Below are 22,968 nucleotides of genomic sequence, written 5' to 3' on the forward strand. Positions count from 1 at the left end.
CACTGTATAAAATTAAAATAATTGAAATTAGAATAAAAAAAAATGTTTTTCATCATAATCGGACGTTAAACCGCCCCCTATCTTTATGCATGTTTTGGCATTACTGTACAGTAGGCCTAGTCAATTGTCTGCACTTCAAGCATCTCTAGTTTATTACAACTATGCTCTTAATACGTTACGCGTCTTTATTATTTTAAGCATTAAAATGCTTTCATGGGGTATTGTAAAATTATTATTCACTAATTAACTTCGCTGACAATACCGTAAAACCCCGAATAGAAGCCATGGGCTTCTTTTTTGCGAATTTTGGATGGGCTTCTATTCGAGATGGGTTTCTTTTCAAGGCTAATTTTGCAAAGCAAAGAGGAGGGAGGGGGGAGCCTTCCTTTAAAAAAAAAAAATAAATGCTATAAATTTTTGGAATTACTATACTAATAGACCAATAAATAGCCATTGTTAACATCAGTGTGTATCATGGAGTGAATTAAATAATCTAAAATCGTATTTTTAATTTGTTTGTTTCTTTGAAATTCATGTACAGTGTATGTACTGTTTTATCTCAAAAAGAAGCCCATGCTATCTTGAATAGAAGAAGCTACTTTTGCAAACTTAAGAGAGAGATTCAATTCAAGGTGGGCTTTTTCTCGAGATTAAGCACAAAGGCTTCTCTTCGAGGTTTTACAGTATTTGTTGATGTTAATTACATCGAATGGTTCATTATTGTATAGGCCTATGTTACAGAGCTAAACATATGCTAAAATATCAACATCCTGTTCACTATTCACAATTCCTCTTTTTGATGTGATGAAGGACGTAGTTTAACGAGCCACTGTATTGGTGGTGCTGTTGGATACAAGGAAAAAATACATTAAAAAATCCAAAATTACTCTACAGTATTTCTGTATTATCATTTACTTTTTATTTTACAAAATAATTCAGTAACTTATACAAGACTTAGATATGTAAACATCATCTTCTTAAAACACTCTAAAAAATGTCTACAAAAACATGTTATATAGCGTTTGACTATATGAACTACATGTATTTTACATGTATCTTCTAGGATGTTTGGTTTCAATTGACGTCATCCTACATTAAATCACAATTGTTGGTTATCAGTCAAGCATGGTGCAGATGTCTATTTTCATTTTAAAAACATGCCCAACAACCATAAGTGTAGAACACTAAAGAAAAATATTTGTCTGACTCGCAGGGTGGACTTATTTGTCTTAATAATAACGAAATAGATATAAACACTCACTTAATTGGATTCTGATCCTATTTTCCTCCTTGGTCACCTTTCGTTTCTGTCACTCGGCCAGGAAGGGTGATGTGGCACAGAGCCCGTAGCCAGGGGGGTTTGAGGGGTTCAAAAGAACCCGAATTTTCCAGAAATGTCCTTTTATATCATTACTAAAAATTACCATTTGCATGAAAGTTTTGAAATTAACTCCAAATATTTGAAATTTGGCATTTTCTTTGCCATTTCTGGACATCTGTGGTGTTATATTTTAAAATTTAACCCAACCATGGTGGGGCAGATGTGGATGTGGACTCTAAGTGCCCTTTCGTGAAAAATTAGAACCCCCCCCCCAACCCTTTTAAAAGTCAGGCCTACGGGCTTGTGGCAGTATGGTAGACATGTATGTACAGTATATTTTGTGTAGTGTTAGTAATTTATATGTACAGAGCAAAACTATTGTCTATATATGATAATACAGTACATACAGGACAGAATTGAGCATTAAGGTCTTCAGCCAATGGTTTAAAAATAGCTCTGAAAAATCAGAGAGACATCCCTAATCAGGTCAAGCATGACATTCAACAAAGACCTGGCAAAGGCGTTAGAAGATAATCAAATCCTATCAGGTACCAATAATTATATAAGAACTATAAATATTAATTAGGTAACAACTTTTCAGTATTTTCATTGGTCAATTCCACTTGGTACTCAATAGCAGTCTTTTTCAATACTTCCACACATGCACATTTTACACACATGAGAAAGAGCCAGTTAGTTTTAATCTCATAGCTCAAGGCTACTGTAGATATATGGTAAGCTGTTGTTTCTGATGCTGAAGTAGACTTAAATTTGTTATCGTACAGACACGAATCACACAAAAATTTAGGTGAAGTACCTAATTCTATTCCCTCGGTGTGAGATGATTTTGATGGTCTCCATTTGTTTCATGTCACGAGTTAATTCTAATTATCCAAATTCACTCTTTCACCTCAAACGAATTTGTATTTGTACAATAAATACTCCAAGATGAAGAGAATCAAATGTAGACTGATGCCTTGTCCAAGTGACGAAGTGAATTTATAGACTGGGATTTGATCCTGTGTCTTTATGATAGAATTCGCAACAGAATGTTAACATACTTCATTTCAAAATCTTCATCTGAAAGTAAGCCAGTGTTACTCAACCCACCAACTTATTAGTTTATTTTATCTGTGAATCTTCATCTTCTTCTTTTACTGGTTGTTCCTTTCTTTGCTGATGCACTGGGCTTCGATTTGGATGCTGAACTTGGAACCTCTACAAATAAACGATATCTGATTGTTGTATTAAAGATAAATTTTTTGTAACAGTGATGAAAGCAATATAAATTTTTCTTCCTTAGTATACTTGCCCTTGGAGTTTGTAGAAGGCAATTTACAATGTTGTGTTCATTTTTTATAATTGATTATGTATCCTAGAAGCACATCTGTGTTTGTTTTAAACTTGATTACCAATACTATGAGTGTGCTTACAATCATTGACGTTGTTATTGTACTTTAAATATTAGTTAGTTGAGTTTAACAAATTATCACAGTAAAATAAAGGATACGGTTCTATGTGAATTTCCTGCCTTAGTATCCCAGTCAGGATAAATTCAGAGCTGACAATTGGTATGCCTGCCTTGAGGGCACTGTTGCATCTTGTCTCATCATCTTCACTTGAAACAACTACTATTTTCTCTTCATATTTGTTTGGCATTTTTGATAAAAACTGACAAAGAAAAAAAAAGAGAATTTTATATTTTTATCAATAAGTTGAATAATTATAATTCATTGCAAACAAATTTAAACATCTTGCAATTTCTATTCTGTGATTTGTAACTTTATTCCTATCTCTCTACATTACTACAATATCATCCAAATAGTATCATTTTTATACAGGGGGTGCTATCACATTACCTCTCCACCAGCGCAGTGAATTATATCTTTCATCTGATTGGTGTCTGGCTTTACAGAAGCTGTTACATGAATTTTATAATCTTCAAACAACCTCGTCTCTATTGCCATATCATGTGATCTCTTCAAGGAGAAGCCATGTTGTTTTTCAGATGCTCTGTCAGTTACCAAGAAATTGTCAGGATCTTTAAAAACATGATTGAATAATAAAATATTAGAAAGATAACATTATTACTAGTAAAATTAATCTGGTAAAAAATTGGAATACATGCAGTATTTGAACCCAGCGCCAAGGTACAGAAAGACGAGCATCTTTATCAACATGTCACAAGTCTACTCCAAAATAGATCTTCATTTGTTGAATAGTTTCATCAGGTTTGAATATAATATTGTAAATCGAATGTTTTTTTCTAAACCACAATAAATTATACGTACTGACAACATCAACAGTTCATTTCCTGAAGTGTAGCTGGCAGTACACAAAACGTCTGAAGTCCATATAATTTATTGTGGTTTAGAAAAAAAACCAATTTGATTTACAATATCTTCATTTGCTTTCACTCATTTATTTTACCCTAAGCCCATGCCGAAGCACTGTAACCTGCTGATTAAGATGTACTTCCCTTTCAATTTTTTGTATGGCTTTATATTGAATAGTAGTGGATTGCAGATCTGCTTTATTATAGTAACAAAAATAGTAACTTAATAATGTGACAACAATACTAATAACTTTTGTATGGATACTAACTGACAAAAGACTTCCTTTTCTTGGATTCCTCAAGCCATTTAGGGTCAATCAAGTAAGCACCTTTAGCAAGACCACAAAGGAACTTTACCGTACGACGAATCTGAAGAAATTAATACAAAAATTCTAAAATAAATTCCTAATCATATTATGCCGTTTTATACCAACATAAGAATTCTATGTTCTGCTATAACTGTATGAAATAAAGTGCAGTAAAAATTGTATAAAAATCTTAGTCCTCCATTGAATGAAGATTGCAAGTTATGATCTATCTGCCAAACTTCAAGTCTTTCATCACATAATCATGCCAATGCGTTTCGTAAAGCTTGTTTTCCATACAATTGCTACACTGTCGCTACAGTGTTTTCAGTCCAATCGTTGCACTAGCGCAGCAGTCCCCGATGTAATTGGGAAGGCTCTCCGATACGACCAACCAATCAGCATCACCGAAAGCTGTCAGCGATATCATGTAGCAATTGTATGTTAACCAAGCTTTACGTGACGATGAGTAAATCGCCAGATGACTAAAGTCTAGGAAAGCATACAATCAACTCTAAACATACCATTGCAAATTTAATAAATTTAATTATATTTAATAGTACAATACATTTATATTACAATATTATTATCAATTATGTTATTACCTTATCAGTTATTAGGTGTGTGCAGTCATGAATTGAGGTGACAAGCTCACCTCCTAAACTTTTCACAATCTAAAAAAAGAAACAAACAAAAGCAAAAAAATCATTAATATTTTTGCTCAACCAAACTAATCAGTGGTGTATGTTAGACATACATTAGGAACTTGAGTATCACCCATTTCAAAATTGTTAATTTTCATACAATAAGGGGACCACCCAAAGTGGAGAAATAAAAACCATTTTGTCATTAATGTCAGCAAAAACTTACCTTCACCCAGCCTTCATCAACAACTCCTGTAAACATTATTTTAGGCTTGGAGTCATTACCTCTTTTACGTAATGAAGGACTGCATGGAAGGTCCTCATCTTGAGCTTTCTTTGCCTTCTTACTGGGTGTTGGGCTTTGGCAGATTGTAGATGACTTGTTCTTAGTGATCTAGAAAAGAGAACAAACAAGTGGTTAATACATAAAATGAAATAGTGACTGCAGCTATTCCTAACAGTTGCTCTCCTATAATGAAAAAAAAATCCAATAATTGTAATAAGAACTATGCAAATTTCCTTCCAGGTTTTACAGCCTCTCTACTGTTTAGCCAGTTTAGTAATGATGATATTGTACTCTTTGCCACATAAAAATGAACATTTAAACTTGACTACCTTTTGTGAATCAATTTCTTCTGAATTTTCTGCTTTTCCTCTTTTAGATACTCTGCTTCTTGGCTCTGTTGTTTTCTCCTTCTCTTCCTCCACTAGTTTCCTTTTGGATCCTCTTCCTCTAGTCTGCTTTTCTTCCACCTGCTTACATCTATCAGTTGTATCAACCATGTCTTCCTTCATACGACTGTTTCTAATATTCTTTGTCTTGTTGCTTTTTCCCCTTGGTGTCTCTGTAACAGTGCTCTGTAATGTGTTGTCAGTTTCAAAAGCATCTTTTAAAGATTGTGTACTTTCTTGTTTCCCTTCCTCCACTACTTTTCGTTTGGATCCTCTTCCTCTAGTCTGCTTTTCCTCCATTTGCTCATCTCTATCAGTTTTAACAACCCTGTCTTCTGTCACACTAGTTTTCATATTATTTGCCTTGTGTCTTCTTCCCCTTGGTGTCTCTGCAACAGTGCTCCGTAATGTGTTGTCAGTTTCAAAAGCATCTTTCACAGTTTCTGTACTTTCTTCCTTTTCTTCCTCCACTATATTCCTTTTGGATCTTCTTCCTCTAGTCTGCTTTTCTTCCAACTGCTCTTCACCACCAGTTTTATAGACCATGTCTTCTTTCAGACTATTTTTCATATTCCTTGTCTTGTTGCTTCTTCCTCGTGGTATTTGTGGAACAGTGTTCTTTATTGTTTTTTCAATTTCAAAAGCATCTTCCACAGGTTTTGTACATTCTTCCTTCTCTTCCTCTAATATATTGATTTTGGATCTTCTTCCTCTAGTCTGTTTTTCTTCCATCTGCTCTTCACCATTCACTTTATTGACCTTGTCTTCTTTCAGACTACTTTTCATATTCTTTGTCCTGTTGCTTCTTCCTCTTGGTGTTTGTGTAACAGTGTTCTGTGTTGTGTTAATCACATCAGATTCTTTTTCCTTCATTCCTTCCTCAACCTGCCGTCTTTTTCGGGCAGTCATTGATTGACCATTTGACTGTTCTTCAACTGCCAACACTTTGTTCTCTCCAGATTGACTTGGAGATTTCTCTCCACAAACATCTTTGATTGGTTGTTCTCCAATACCAACATTATTTTCATCCTTAGATATTGAAAAAGCAATCTCTGCATTTGATGACATGGAACGTCTCTTCTTCTGATCCACTGAGTCTTTCATACGTGTAGTCTGCTTCCGACTCCTTCCAGACCGTCTGCTTGCATCTAAAACCTCCTTATCATCACCTTCTTTTTTGTCTTTTATACCTTTCTGTTTCTTTCCTTTTGTATTTTTCTTTCCTTCCTTCAAATCATGACTTTTTTTTTGTGGTTCAAATTCGGGAACCTTAAAAAGAATTTATAAATATATTAATCAGGATTAATATTACCGTACCAACACAATATCAATACCAACCATTATAATAAATAATCAAAACATCTGCCAAACATTATTATGCACTATATATAATAGAAATATTTTTATTATCACATAGTTATTAAATTTGACTTCCCCACACTCCCATCCCCAAAAGGTGCAAGTAAGTTCTGTTTACATTTCTAATTGACTCCCCCACCTCCCATACCCTCTGTTACTCAAGCTGGTTACATGCCTGAAAAAACAGTTATTTAACAAAACAGATTGTCTGAACTGTACTTACAGAACTAAATACAACTTTTTTCTTTTCTTGGTTCTTGCTTTTTTTCTCAGGGCTGACTAATACTGATTTTCCTGGTACCTTTCGCAGAAGTGATTCAATTTCCAACTCATCTGTTTCTTGGCTATCTGGAACTTGCTGACAATGAACAAATAATACTTAGTTTAAGTGTTGATCTGATTACAAAACTGGTAGTTTTTACCCATTTGACCCCACAAATCCACACTAAAAAATTACAGAGTTAATGTTCGTTGAGGATAGTTTATAATAAATCGCAATTCTAGCAAATTAAAGTTGAAACTGGCTTGTTATCAGTGCTGGTAAGAACAAAATTAGATTTAATAAAAAAAAAATTGTTTTACATCTAGTTAAGTGTAGGTATCAAGTACTATATATGAAACTAAACTGCATCCAGTCGGGCAGGCAGGGTCTAGACCGACTTGAAACGCCATGTACTAGTCTTAGAGGCCGCCGGGGAAGGCAGAGTCCACTAGAAAAAAGAATAAGAATAGACCAAACAAAACAGGCAGAGAAGACAATCTTTAAGGGTAGTCTACTGGTATGTATGCCGTATGGTAAACTACACTTTTTTTCTGTGCTTTATTTAATGAAGCTCTTATTAAAAACTTTAAAATAGCTGTATTATTTATGGTCTTCACCAGACATTTTTCCATCACAGTACAAAGACATCAAGATATACAGATCCTGTTATGGGCAGATGTTCTCTTAGGGAGAGTGGCTAATACCAATAGATGGTACTCCTACTTTACTTCTATAAAAATATTTTATAAACATAAAAACACAAAATTTTTTGGCAAAACGAAATAAACTCAATTCAATTGTGTTCTATAAACTATGTCCCAATAAAGTGAAGCTTAGAGAAAGGAGTTTGGAAGGCAAGCTTCCTGGAAAGTCAAGTAATTTGAAGTTAATACTGTGAAATACTTACTGTATCACCAGTGACATCAATTTCCAATGTATTGCTATCTGCAGTATCCATTGGTTCATTTTCTACTCCATAAGACTGGGTTTCAATTAATTCATCTGGTTGAAGTTGAGCTGAAGGTTTTTGTTCTTTAACACTGTCAACTACATTCCTTGCAGGACCAGGACCCTGTTCATCGTCACCAAACACATGTGATGCTGCAGTTTCATCATCTTCACCAAACGCCTGCGTGGCTGCAGTTTCATCATCTTCACCAAATGCCTGAGTGGTTGCAGTCTCATCATCTTCACCAAACGCCTGCGTAGCTGCAGTTTCGTCATCTTCACCAAACGCCTGCGTGGCTGCAGTTTCATCATCTTCACCAAATGCCTGAGTGGCTGCAGTCTCATCATCTTCACCAAACGCCTGCGTGGCTGCAGTTTCATCATCTTCACCAAATGCCTGCGTGGCTGCCGTCTCATCATCTACACCAAACACCTGTATTGGGGCATTCTCATCATCTACACCAAACACCTGTGTTGGGGCATCATCAAGGGGCTGAGGTGAACATGAGCCTTTCTCCTCTAGCTTCCCTTGAACTTGTGATTCTACTGCACTGCCTTGTACATCAAGGGTTTCAGCATTTTGTGTCTGTGCCTCGTATGCCAACGTGGGGGCAGCAGCCACATCTTCAGAGCTCTCTTCAGCCTCTTTCTCATCAATGTTATCATAAGCTAGAGTAGGGGCTGCAGCTAGGCCCCCTGAAGCAGCATCTTCAGAATCAGATTCTTCTCCGTAAATTTGTGTAGCTGCTTCAGCTGCCGTGTAAGCCTGAGTAGGAGCAGCAGCAATCTCTGCATCCACATCTTCATCTGTTTCCACCCCATCATCATACCTTTGTGTAGCTGCTTCAGCTACTGTGTAAGCCTGGGTAGGAGCAGTAGCTAGGCCAGCTAAGTCAACTTCTTCATCTGTTTCATCTCCATCACTGTACCTCTGTGTAGCTGCTTCAGCTACTGTGTAAGCCTGGGTAGGAGCTGTAGCTAGGCCAGCTAGGTCAACCTCTTCATCCGTTTCATCTCCATCACTATACCGCTGTGTAGCTGCTTCAGCTACCGTGTAAGCCTGGGTAGGAGCAGTGGCTAGGCCAGCTAAGTCAACTTCATCATCTGTTTTATCCCCATCACTATTCCCATCTTTAGCATCTTCACAGCTCTGGTCCTTAATCGTGTTCTCATCAATGTTATCATAGGCCAGGGTAGGAGCTGCAGTTAGGGCTTCTGAAGCATCATTACCATCTTCAGAGTCAGATTTTTCTCCATACATCTGTGTAGCTGCTTCTGCTACTGTATAAGCCAGGGTAGGCGCATTAGCTACTCCAGCATCCACATCTTCATCTGTTTCATCCCCATCACCATACCTCTGAGTAGCAGCTTCAGCAGCTGTGTAAGGCTGGGTAGGAGCAGTAGTTAACGCAGCTTTATCTACCTCTTCATCGTCTGTATCACTGGCTGTATTATACTTAAGGGTTGATATATCGTCCATGGTGCAGGCCTGTGTAGGCTCATCGGCAAAGATATTAGCCTCAATTTTGGTATCCTTCTCTTGGTCCTTACTGGCTGGTGTTGAATGCTGATTCACAGAGCCATCATGTATTTGGGTCTCATTCTCGTCAACGTTTGTAAGATCCTTGTCAGCTAATGCATAAAAAATTGTTACAATATTATATTATTAAATAATAATACAATAAAATATGTATAAATCATCCTAATTTCGCTTCAGTAGGACATTCATATTCATATTCAAAGGCATTTACTCACTTTTTCTACATTGCATTTATTATAACAAATATTAATTACAGATGGACGTGAGCAGTTATTATAAAAACAGTGTAATGATTTTTTACTGCTGCCAATGGCAAATCCAATTATAAGTTCTTGAAAGCATTTATGCTTCACGACGGCCCCAGAATACAAGTAAGAAAGGGGGACATCTTGGGGTCCTCTATGCACATGTCATGTAAATGATGTGGTCCGTAGTCTAGAATGGACTACGACAACAAATACTGAATGTATTGCAATTTGAATATTTATATTTGTAGCAGACAATGTGCAAGAACCCCTCACCGGAAGTCCCAGCATGAGTATACAAAAAGACACACAACTTACCTTCTGAACCGAAAGTATAGTTAAAACGACTTGCACTAGTTGGCAAAAATGGGGATTCTTGGATAGTACTAATATTCAGAGTAGGTTGACTATCAGGTACAAACTTACTTGTGTCTATATAAATCAAATTGTTTCAAAAAATGTATTAGTGATTTATTTTCTTTCTTCATTCAGTTATAAATGCCTTACAACAAAATTCACATTCACCTATATACATATAAAACATGGCAGATAGGGAGCTAGCACTAACACAAGGATCACCAAACACTAGATTCAACAGATAGAAACCATACACATCAACAAGAGTCCAAATGACTTCATTGGTCAGTTGTACATTAGATAAAATAAATCTTTGTTTTGACTGAATAACTTACTGAAGATTTTACTGTATATTAAATTTAAGAGTGCAACTTTTTTTAAATATTATTTTTATCCTTTTTATTACTTATTTTATTTATTTTTATGGTGATTAAATCTGGTCCTCCATGTCAATTTTTATTGTAAATAATGATTATAATTTTTTTACAGTGAATTTGATTTATGTTTATCAGTGGCAATTTTTCATAATTGTGTTATATTTTCAGACTTTATAATTTTTATTCTGCTTTATAGATTTATTCTTTTTATTGTCTTCACCAGCGGATCACCTCTTGTTATTGTCAGAGATCATCATCATTATTTTTTTATTCCCACAATTCATACCTTTAAGCGCAGAGAGATTTCTTTTAAAGTGTAATGTAAAATGCTTTATTATAGAGAAATACGCTGAAACTTTTCTCACCACATACAGTATTACAATTGTCTGATAAAATATAACATAAATGTGATATCATTTTTTTTATTTTATTTTGGGCAACACTAAATTTGTTTTGGCCAAATTATATACCATTAGTTAACAATAGTTGCAAGTCATGGTTTCTAAATGTCCCCCTCCCCTTCACATATACTGTACCTGTTTGTTTTGTTTGCTGTAGTCCATCTTCAATATCTGTATCTGAACCTGAATCTTCAGCAAATATTTCTGAAAAACATATAAGCCATAATTAAGATAAATAAGGAATCATATCAAATTTGTCATATCATTTGCGTTTACTGCATTTCTCATTTGTTCACTGCTGTTAAAAAACACTACAATTAAGTAGAGTTTTTGGCAGTGAAAGTCAAAATCATTCGAGAAACTGTGTATTTGGAATTAATGAGTTAGCATTCAGCAAACTGGGTTTCAGCAAGGATTTGGCTATCTTGGATCTGTAATAAGTTGGCATCCTGGCATTCAACTAAGTAGAGTAGGTTACCTGGCATCACTGGCGTATCTTGGGGGTGCGACGTGGGGGTGGGTATGGGGCACAGCCATCCCCCAAATACTATCCCCAGTCGTCATCCTCAAATAGTTAAAAATCACCTGAAATCACCTTACTTTATGAGCACGCACTCCCTCACCCAAATACTATCCCCAGTCGTCATCCTCAAATAGTTAAAAATCACCTGAAATCACCTTACTTTATGAGCACGCACTCCCTCAACTATCATTGCCCCCCCCCCACTTCACCTTTGCATCCCCCATCAACCCTACATTTCAAGACTCCTTGACAGCCCACTGTCTGCCATTCAGAAAACTGCAATTCAACAAACTTGTGATGGGTCCTGACAAAGCAAGCAAGACGTTAACATAGGCAGTCCATCGGTCAGTACCTCATATACCCTGAAAATCTATTGGTGCAGTACATAATACAATTGCTTTCTGAAAATATCTGACCTAATATTTATTGTCAGTTTTCTTAGGCTTGTACTGTATGTTTAATCGGTGTATATTTGTAGCACACAGATTGGTATGTACTGTATTCGATTTTATGAAGACACAACCAATCAGGGCCAGGATACGTGACACAGCTCTCCAGTCGGATCTTTTATAAATGCTCAGCTCCTTTAATAACCCTTCCAGGAGAGTTAAGCAAGTAAAGGACCAGGTGTATCCATTGTATGTTGTAGATAAGTCAGGTGGCACTGCACTGCAGCTGCCATGGGTCGCCAGCATAAATTTCCACAGTGCACATTACATTTGAGGACAATTAAATATTTATTATTATTATTATTATAATAAGCAATTAGTAGAGCTCCGCATAGTATACTATAATTAGTATACTATATAATTTTCCGCTAGTATACGATGCATGCTCTACAAACGCTGTCCTTTAATGTTAGTTTTGACTGAGGTTTTGATAACCAAGTGTTGTAGCGGTCATCGGTTGCTATAGTGATAGGATCAGTATACTGTGTGCGTATTTACATTTAACTGTGCGTATGCTGATTTGTGCTCCTGCAGTACATGTTAACTAAACACATAATTTGAAATTGTATTGTGTTAGAAGAACTTGTTCATAATGCTATTTTGATAGACACAAAGAAATAAACATTTCTTAAAGCATTCGAAAGAGAAACAGTCAGATTTTTGGTCAGTGCAGACAGGTAAAAATCGTGCGATGATTTCATAACTACGCTATGCTACGGTCTAGCCTAGGCTAGCACAGGAAGAGAGAGCGAACAATCAAAAACTAAGTGATGAAAAGAAAGACATTCATCGCAATACACATTCCATTCATAAACCAATTTTAATGAAACTGCCTTACATCAAAAAGTACAATATGAACAGAGTTTACAACAAAGATAAGGAATTAACACAGTATTGTTTCAAGTAAAAAGATTAAAAAATAATTATGGCCTACACTAGAACAAAAAAAATAAAATAAATAAATGAATACAAGTATACAGTTATATAAATATTCCTAGCAAATATAACTGTACAAACACAAAATTAATCTATAAAATTTATAAATACATACTGTACAAATTCAAATCAAAACTATATGTGTTAAGTCATTTACAAAATATCGATCATCCCCTCCAATATTAATGAATATTCCAACATAATTTTATTTTATGTAAAACTCAACTGAAGATAGCCAGAAGTAGAAATCCATTGCAAATTTTCCCCCAAATGTAATATGGTTGTTAAACCTCTACATTCTTGATGATGACATAATTAATGTCGAAATATTGAATCCCAACACGATGACATGCATTTCAATACTTAAAGTATGTATTATACTTTCTTTTCTGAGATTAATCAGTGGACCTTTCGGTTTCAAACCTCTACACATTTTTTAGAAAATATTTTTATACATGGCTTTAGTTGAATTTTTTTTTAAATGAACAAATATTTGCAAAACAATGTCTTCAGTATAACAAATACAAAAAAAGCCTTGTTAAATATAAACTATATTGAATTACCTAATGTGAATTTAACATATCTACATCTATCATTGATGGCATTTCTTATTTCTCTTACAGTTAAGATGGAAGTTGAGCTAAACTGTAGACCAATTTGGCTAATTATCGCCTCGATTGTCCTTTCGTCCAGGGCCCGCTTTCCCTTTTTCCCACCATAGTTACTAGTGGCCATTTCTTCCTTAGAGAACAACACACCCATAAGGGCCTTTAATAGCAGTGTTGGCTTTGGATTGGCGGTTAGCAGGTCTTTGTACACCTCCAAGGAAAACAGTAACGGGGGGATTATCTTATTCCCGCCCAGGTTTATGTACCCCTGAGTGTCAGCATATTCCACCTCTGGTCTGAGTTTGGCGCTTTGTACTGGCAATTGTGCAGGGCGGCAGTTGAGAGCTACCATGATCACATCCAGAGTGGACTGCATTTTCTCTTGTTGCCTCTTTATATCCTTTATGAGCTTTCTGTTTTCCAGCAATTGTTTTTCCAAGCTTTCACTAGTGCCACACAGACGTTTTGCTGCATTTCCAAACTGATGTTCTGAAATATAAAATACAAAACATGATACATCAATTAAAATAATGAAAATGCGGGACAGTACTATCTTCTCATATTTTAAGAAAGATTGCTTTATTCTGTATATTGACAAAAGAAACCCTTACACAAATTACAAAGCTGTTAGAAGTTGTTCAACATTAGTTTAAAATTAAACAACTTGAGTATTTTATGTTCTTGTAACAACTGCAAAATTTAATCAAAATAAGTATTTTGTTACTTGACAAGGGCATTTTGAAAAAAAAAACCTTTTTGTTATCCATATTGTAAATAAATATTAACTGCTTGCGGTACACCACATAAATAGTTTATACCACAAATATTATTCTGATGATGATTGAAGCAACTCAATCGAATGTGAGAAATTTTCAACTAAAACAACTGTTCTTTTCAGAACTATCTATGTGGCACACTGCAAGAATTTAATATATTATTACTTTACCATGCAAACTATTAAACAATATTCTAAAGCCTACAACATTTAAATATGATAGAATTTAAATAAATGATGATGAAAGTAATTACACATCAATTGTCTTACCCCATAATTACTGCTTACTGATGGTGTGTCACTGCGTTGGTCTTCTGAATCTTTAAAGTTACCTGGAAAAAAGTAAATTGAAATATATGACTTATACTGTAACTGAATTACTATATGTCTATTTGGCCTGGTTGAATAAAAATTAACTAGGAAAAATACCATCAATTGTACAATGAAACAGTCAATACAAATTATAGTGTATTACTATATGAAAAAAGCAATCATACCATTTAGCTTGGAAACATACTTACCATATACAGTAAAACGTCCGTTTTTACGTACCCCTTGGTACCAAGAGGTGATCGTAAATTAAAAAGCTAGCTATCATCTGCCGACTGTGCGCGATAGCATGGCAGGTACTGACGGAGGCTGGGTCTTGGTATTGTAGGAACTTTTCACACACACACCCATGACCACAAAGCAGTGTGGATTACTCGCTAGCTTATTGTAGCTAAATTTGCCTTTGGTAAAAACCAAGGTATCGTACTTGCTGGCATTCCCGTTTAGCAAAGTATTATTTAGCTTTTATTCAAACATATATGTTTTGCGGACCTTCATACATGACTGGAACCCTGTATTGTGTTATAGACATGCACATAACCATAACGATGTCAATGAGGGTTTGAACCCAACACTCCTGGTATTCATCTTTCAGAACACAGAACATTCAGTTTCTGTATACAAGTGCACTCATTTGCTGTTTCATACTGGCATTTTGTTGTAGTATTGTTTACTTAAATACTGTAGCAATCATACTAAACGAATAGTATTCATAAAATCAGGGTTCGTAAAACGGACTTTTTACTGTACAAGGTACTCAGAAACTAAGTTGATAATCTTAAAAAACACAATCATATTTTGCCAGATTCATCTTTTCTGAAGCATTTGATATCTTTATAAATATTTGGTGACAATTTTTGGAAGGACATTCCATTATTGGTTGAACAAAAGAAGTGCCAAAAACAGTAAGTTTAATCTTTAGCCTGCCAAGAGGCATGAGTATTGAAAAGTTCACTACAGTGCAAGTAGACTGGGAGGTCCAGAGAAATGGAACATTAGTTGTTTTTTTTAGTTGTAATCCTAAAATTGAAAACATTTTAAAACAGTGAACAAGATTCTCATGTTTTTCATTATTTAATTTTCGTTGTTTAGTAGCTATCTACTTGAAATGGATTAGTATAGAAATGAAATATAAGAAACAACCATTTCCAAATAATATAATGCTGGATGAGGTACCAACCTTTCTTTTCCTTGTCTTCGAGAAATGATTCCTCTACAAATGTCTCACAAGCTGTACGTTTATTAGGTTGCTTCTGGTCAGGTGACACAATGCATGCATTATTATTGGCTGTTTTACTTTTAGTGTCAATGACAGCTGATGAGCTTCCACTCTGAACAGAAAAAGAAGTGAAAATCATGATTTGTTTTCTTTATACAGCGCTTTTCCAATGTGGTGCCACTGCTGGTGCCAGCGAGAGACATTTTCCCTCCCGCCAGACAAGTCTGGATACCCTGTCGTCCAACGCCATGACTAGGTCGTCAGATAAAAAATAAAGAAATACAGTCAAACTCGCCTAAGTCAAATGTGCCTAAGTCGAAAAATTGTAAAAGTCGAAATTATTTTCATGTCACTTCATCTTCCCTATATTTACAATGGTTAATATTTGCTCTAACTCGAATAAATTGAAGTTGAATAAAAACGAAAGTCGAAAGTATTTTACATGCCAAATTGATCTGTTTTCCATTAATTGTTAGTCCGTAAGTCGAAGTCAAAATCTTGACGTAAAACCTCAAGCATTTTAAGCCCGACCAGTGACTCGTGTTTACATTACATAGCAGTACTTTGTGTAGTTTTTTTTACATGCGACTCAACTCACATTCCTCACTATTGTTTAGACATGTAGTAACGTCAACAAGCGACTAATGTTTAAGCACTGTTTCAGGGTTTGTTAGTTCTTTTTCAAATACAGTAAGTTAAATTGTATTGTAAGATACGTACAGTAATTGTAAAATAAATGTTTTATGGAATTTAGGTATAGGGAATAACCCGTCATAAAAAACGAATGTGCTCCTGTAGTTTTATCTTCATCCCAATCTTCAGTGCATACAAACTATATGCAGAGCATCGGCTGCTCTCCTCGCGGTGCAGCGAGAAGCAAGCACATGCACAAGTAGTGGGCGATTTTAAACGGTCCATTTTGTGGCAGGGTATAGAAATCTGGTTTACTTACGATTAATACATGTGTTGAAATATATATATTAAAGACTTTTACCTAGTAAGTATTGGTTTGTTCTTTGGGATTTTTCAACCGAATTTATCGTATTTAAAACGTGTTCGCTTGATGGCCATGCAAAAATAAGTTATTAATTGTTACGGTACTTTATCAAATATAAATATGATTTAGCTTTAATTTAAGTATTGACTGATTCCTCTTTATAATGTATTCAAAAGAATGGCATAGAAGCAGTTAACAAAACATTTAAATATACTGTAATAATTGAAGAATTAATGTAATGTAATTGCAAATCTGAAGAATACTGCTTTCAGGGTAAGATTAGGTAGACTAGGCCTTTACTTCTACAGTTCTAGGCCTAGGCCAAATGTGCGGTCAACATCGTGCGTGTACCGTCAGTGCGTGTTAATTTGTTCGGGTCTAAGTAAGGCCTAACTCTCCAAGTCAAGTTGCTATTGTGATATAACTCGAATAAAATTGGACTTTGCTTTAGTCAAATTTAACCTAAGTCGAACTATATTTCAGTGGCACTTTAGATTCGACTTAGGCAAGTTTGACTGTAATAATTTTCCTACTGTATCCAAATAACGTTATTTTGATTGCTAGTCTCTAATATTGTGGTCTAAAAGCACAATTTGGACCATGCTAAACCATAAAAACTATTACGGGCCGTCAATCGAGCCTCTAGTCGGACCCTTGGTTCAGACCCCTCCGTCGGACACGTCAGACCCCTTGTCAGCAAATTTCTGATGAATGTCACTCATGAATGCCATTCATTACTAAACATAAAATAACAATAACAAAATTACTTGAAAGAAAGTCTAAAACAATGTCTATTTGAAATGCAAGCCTTCAAACAATATTTATAATTCCATTATTTCCTTGAGGGTATGGTTTCGCCCATCATACACATCTGCATATTGTTGGCATTCGGGCACTCTAGTTTACAGTTTGCAATGCACTACAATATTGATACAAGATGAACTATACACAAATATTTATGTATTCTTTAATATTTTTTAAGATGCCTATGAATAAATTTGAGAACAAAGAGATTACCGGCAGGACAACGTTGATTTGAAGCATACACTCTGATCCGGTCTCAGATCCTGAATTAGATTCAATTCCCATGTCATCTTCCTTAGCTTGCTAGATCATAGTAAAAAAGAATTGTTATCAAGTATTATTCATTAACTATTTCAATTATTTCAATTAAATAGATTTATAGTAGGAAGATTACCAAAAAAGCAAACTTAATCATTATCAATTAGAGATTTGGATAAGATATCTTATCCTTCATCAGTATGTAGTTGGGGTACGTCATATTATGATTGAGATTTTGTTTGTATGTTCATATTTTGAAGTATAAACAAGAGTTATATAGTTTAACTTTGTCATGGTATATTTTTATCTTAAATACAAAGATGAATGATAAAACATCACAAACATATTTGTCTCTTAATTTGAAAGAATTTTCATGTACCTCTTGACCATGGTTAATCAGGAATTCGCACTTCACATCACCGAAAATGAGTTTGTCACTATCTTTCAGCTCATATCGAACATTTGGTTTCAGGAACAACTTAAACAAATATAAAGAAAGTAAAATGAGGTAAAATAGAAACAAAGAATTCAACATTCTGGACCCAAACTGCCTATCTTCACTCATGACTAAATGGTCAAGGCAATTTTTCTCTCTCCACCTATGAGTATATATAAGTTACCTGACATTAGGAAATAAATATTTTAATGCTGAAAGTGTCTATAATATTATTATTAAATATATTATTGATAATAATAACAGCAGCAATAACCACAACAGTAATAGTAATAAAAAAAATATTACAACAATAGCAATAATAAATGCATTATACCTTTCCTCTTCGAGTTTTATTACGGCTACCTTTGTCATATATGAAAATACTTTCTCCATCTGCCTCAATACATGCATGCTCTTTAGACAAGGCCTGCAGAGGAAAAGGGAAGAAAAATGAAACCAGAGGTAAGTTAACATTGATTTTGTTTATGCACATTTAACAAGACACATAAGTAACACTGTGCCTATAATAAACGTAAGGATAAAAATGAATAAAATGTTTGCTTATATGGGGATGCAATGTACAGATACAAATTACAGCCAATATTATTACAAAACAGATCAAATGGGAATGAATGTGTGATATAGCAAGGAAGGAAGGGAAATGATGGATATTAAAGAACTTACAAAAAGGAATGGCCATTCCAGAAGAGGAAAAGGGCTTGAAATATCTTGATCACATGTTTTTATAAAGGAAACTGGGTCAAAAACAACAAGCCAGAGTGGAGAGAATGGCAATATGGTTTTGAAAAGAATTAAGTAATAAATAGGGAAACATAATATAAAGAAATATTTACTGCATCAGATTTTAAGGGGCAGACATATACACATGATACCAGTAATGTTAGAATCTTTATACATTCCTGATGATGATCTAATAAAAGATCGAAATATTGAATCAAAATTACTAGTCTCACTTTATTTGGAGTATGTTTTATACTAAGATACCAGTTTGTTATGGAAAAAAACTGTAATGTATAATGTTAATAAAAACAATGGCAAATATAAACTAACTGTGAGCCCTAATGGTGGTCTGAAATTCTGTACTGGTGTTCCTGAATACTATTAAACATGACAACTGTAGTTAATCTAGGTAAACAAATTTGACATGTATTTAGCCAAGCTTTAGTAATTAATTTATTATTTACAATAGCTTAAATTATCATCAGATAAGAACACATAAGATATATCCAGGGCTTATTCCCTGTAGCCTGGTTCACGTCGAACTTTATCTAGATATGCCCGTCTTGAAACATGATACGATAATCTCCTAACTGCGTTCGATGCCAAGTTAGAGCCAGATAAACAGCCAGCCAGTTTCAGGCCGTCGACGTCACACGGTGGAAAGGCTTGTTTAATAAAACATCTATTGTATTTTATGAACCTCTAGTACCAAGTGGTATTCGTTAAAAAAAAATTTTTAAACTACTGTAAAGAAGGTGTGAGTTTCCAATACCTTATAACCTAGCCGACCAGTACGAACCAACTGACAGTGCAGCAGCGTGTTCTATCAAAATCTAAGTAGTAGATTCTCTAGGCCCTAGCTAAATTTACCTTCGATATAAAACAAATTATTTTAATCGCTAACTAGAATTCTTCCATTTAACAAAATATTGTTTTAATTTTCATTAAAACGTCTGTATACTTTATGGACCTTTCTGTCCTGTTTTGTAGTTTTTAGATCGCTCAATTGTGTCGTTTACATGCACTTCGCCAAAATCTAGCTTCGCGGTGTCAAATAAGTTGCCGACTTCAACACACTTTTTTATTTCGTCATCGTAAACATGTGCGCTCATTTTTAATGACTGGTTGTTGGTGGTAGTTCGTTGAAACTGAATTAATAGTAACTATTATAGCGGAAATGGAAAAGATTGAATTGTCAATAAATAAATAAATACAACAAATCTGATTTTATTATTAAGAATAATATACATTATCACTTTGGAAAACTTACACAATAGGACTTTTGACGTTACTACTTGGTCGATGATGCAAAGGGCAAAGGTCATTTGCTGGTTTTTTACCCATAATATTACAAACAATTTCTGAAAACCAGACTAATGAGACTACTATGCTGCTGTTGTTAGCATTGTTGGAGTACATTGTTGCCAGCCAGAGCATGATAATGGTGGTACAATACAACAACGCTGGCTTAGATGCCTACGTTACGTAATCGTGGCCTTGTAATCTGAGCCGACTTTACCGTTAAGCAAGTTAATTTACCGTTATTCTAGTAAAGTTAAGTCACTTAAGTGACTTAAGCCTTTATCTAGCTATAATTGAGTGGTTCACGTCGAACTTTTAACTAGTTAAGTGGATGTATATCTAGATAAAAGTTTGACGTGAACCAGGCTTGTGAGTACAATATTTTTGGGAAAACAAATGTAATGTACAGTAGTTATTACCTTAAGTGGAATAAGCACATTAGCTGCATCACCTCTTCCAATAAGGTTCACTCCTGTCAAAAATCACAAATAATTATTAAACAAATTAAAATATCCGATTCAATATACCGAATTATAATGATATTCAGATCAACATTGGTAATAAAAAAAAAAATTATAAAAAAAAAAAATAAATAAATAAAAATATATTCGTTGCTTACCCTCGTATATCGGGAACGTTGTCTCCGGATAACCTTTCTGCTTAATTGTTTTAATAAAGCCAATCTATATCATACGTAAAGGAGAAAATAAATGTACGGTGTTTTGTTATTACCACATAGTTACAATTTCTTTTGTATCATGCAATTCACAACTACTGTAAGCCAAAAATATCCATAGGTTTTTAAGCTTAATTTTTCAACTTTGTATCTATAATTCAATTTACAAAACTTGCAATAGATTAACGATAAGCATTAATGTTATTACTATATTTTTTTATTAGTTGAAAAAGCTATAGAAACTGTAGCTTAGCTTTGTAGGCACAGAGCTGTATCGGCTGCCTTATGGTAGTTGCTAACTAACAATCACTACTACATGGTATGTTGATGTAGTACTCTATGTGTTTAAAAAAGCTTGGAGACATCACATATGTATCATGATCCTTGGATTTTTTAAACAGACATTTCCGGACAAAAGGTTCATTGAGTACCAAACTTTTTTACCAGAACGGCAATGGACCAAAACGGCAATAAACTAAACAAATAAATAAAACTTTAAAATACACACAAAATGTAGCTACAGCAATTTATGTTACAGAAGTAAAAATGCAAAACACATTAATAACAATAATAATAATTCAATAATAGAAAGATTGGGGAAACACAATATATTTTAAAAAAATGCAAAAATACAATAACAACAACAACAATATATAACAACATAAAAATTCAATAATAAAAGGATTTGGAAAACACAATATAAAAGCAATAAACTTTAAGTTTAAAATACAGACAAAATGAGATCTAAACAATTCGTCCCGCGTTTAGCGGCGCTTGCTCTTGATTGATTTTGTTCCTTGGTATATTGTCGTTTTGGTATTTGTCATTGCAGTTTTGGTCTGTTGCCATTTTAGTACTTATCATTGCCGTTTTGGTCACATGCCGTTTTTGTTTATTGCCGTTTTGACCTGCTACCAGTCACTTACTGGTTTCTTTGATAGAGACTCATCAAGATCATCTGTGACATCACTTTCTACGTCTGAAAGTGGAATGGCTTGTGTCAAATCAAAATCCATTATCTACCACAATGGTCTGCAAAAAAGGGAAAACATTTAGGCCTAAGTGAAATTTGCACATAACAGAGAAATTTCTACAAATTACAATCTGGGACACGGTACCGCTATCATTCATAGCCAAATTTTCCAGAGACATTTTCAGACTGGTAAACTATGTGGTGACTGTCGTCGCAATCAATGTGTGTATTAATTTTCAGGATGACTACCTGACCTAGCCTAAGCTAGGAGGTAAGGCACTGCGAGTAGGCCTAGTAACAAAGGTTCCAACCCTCCCGATTCGATCTGGAATCTCCCGAATTTAAATGCTATCTCCCGGTCTCCCGAATTTGTTTAAGTTCTCCCAAATTTCTAAAACTAGGCCTAGGCCTACATTTGTTGTACAACCACCTCACTTAACGTACAGCCAATAAAAAAACATGGGATTCCCACTAAATGGATGCAATTACATATGGATGCAATTACAATGCACATGAACGAAAAACCAAATAGAAGTTACGTTTCGAAAGACCTTAACGCCTTCACCTGCAAATTCTCCCGTCTCCCGATTTTTGAAAGACCTTAACGCCTTCGCCTGCAAATTCTCCCGTCTCCCGATTTTTGAGGTCTAGGGGTTGGAATGTCTGTAGTAACTAGCTAGCCTGGAGGCATAGGCCTAGTACTAGGCTAGCCTGCCTAGGCCTACCCAGCCTGAAGTACTACTAGCCTAGGCTAGGCCTAGCGATTTAGGCGTGCAAGCTAGCCTACCTAGCCTAGGGCCTAGGCCTAGGCCTACGTACGGCATGCAACAAACTTAACGTTTAAAAATAGGCTATATAAACAACTAGTAATGCGACGTGCGTTAATACAACTACAGTTGTAGCTAAGCTTTAAAAAAATAAATGTTTAAACTACTGTATAAACTTATTCACGGCGAAAGTCCTTCGCTCACATGGCCAATAAACTCAAAACACAACAAGTCCTGTCAAGTGCATGCCATTTCCGATCCGATGCCCACAACAAGAAGCATGCGTTGTGCAGAGCAGCAAACTCGTCGCGCGCGGACACTTCAAAATTGAAGCACGCCTCCAACACAAAAGAGCAATCACTTTTCGTTTGTCAATACTGTACAATAAATCACAAAATTTATCAAACG

At 35.0% G+C, this 22,968-nt stretch overlaps 1 protein-coding gene across 5 annotated transcripts; it reads right to left on the minus strand.

Moving 5' to 3' along the window:
• Positions 1-883: 883 nt before the first annotated feature.
• On the minus strand, positions 884-22,873 carry LOC117124969 (mediator of DNA damage checkpoint protein 1-like). 5 transcript variants are annotated; one of them, XM_033271317.1, is made up of 20 exons: positions 22,728-22,856; positions 21,747-21,852; positions 20,764-20,827; positions 20,564-20,616; positions 18,436-18,528; positions 18,045-18,143; positions 17,621-17,710; positions 15,568-15,718; positions 10,902-10,970; positions 10,058-10,063; positions 9,950-9,952; positions 7,806-9,478; positions 6,860-6,994; positions 5,221-6,546; positions 4,832-4,999; positions 4,567-4,635; positions 3,926-4,025; positions 3,181-3,362; positions 2,832-2,992; positions 884-2,556 (listed from the first exon to the last, which is right to left on the minus strand). In XM_033271317.1, exons 2-20 carry the CDS (start codon positions 21,834-21,836, stop codon positions 2,463-2,465), a joined length of 4,626 nt encoding a protein of 1,541 aa, XP_033127208.1. In that variant the 5' UTR covers positions 21,837-21,852; positions 22,728-22,856; the 3' UTR covers positions 884-2,462. The 5 variants fall into 5 exon arrangements, with proteins under 5 accessions (XP_033127208.1, XP_033127205.1, XP_033127204.1 ...); XM_033271314.1 differs by having other exon boundaries at positions 9,950-10,063; positions 22,765-22,873; XM_033271313.1 differs by having other exon boundaries at positions 9,950-10,063; positions 22,737-22,869.
• Positions 22,874-22,968: the final 95 nt, after the last annotated feature.

Source organism: Anneissia japonica, unplaced genomic scaffold (genome assembly GCF_011630105.1).
Source record: "Anneissia japonica isolate Jap-2015-1 unplaced genomic scaffold, ASM1163010v1 scaffold288249_len478412_cov200, whole genome shotgun sequence".
NCBI classification, from domain to species: domain Eukaryota; kingdom Metazoa; phylum Echinodermata; class Crinoidea; order Comatulida; family Comatulidae; genus Anneissia; species Anneissia japonica.

Bases quoted from the DNA above. Each gene is read 5' to 3' on its own strand.
- LOC117124969 (XM_033271314.1), bottom strand. From the start codon at position 21,836: ATGGATTTTGATTTGACACAAGCCATTCCACTTTCAGACGTAGAAAGT. The intron at 4,636-4,831 runs GTAAGTTTTTGC...TTCTTTTTTTAG, and splicing joins TTGATGAAGGCTGGGTGAAG to ATTGTGAAAAGTTTAGGAGG. The intron at 2,993-3,180 runs GTAATGTGATAG...TTTCTTTGTCAG, and splicing joins TTCACTGCGCTGGTGGAGAG to TTTTTATCAAAAATGCCAAA.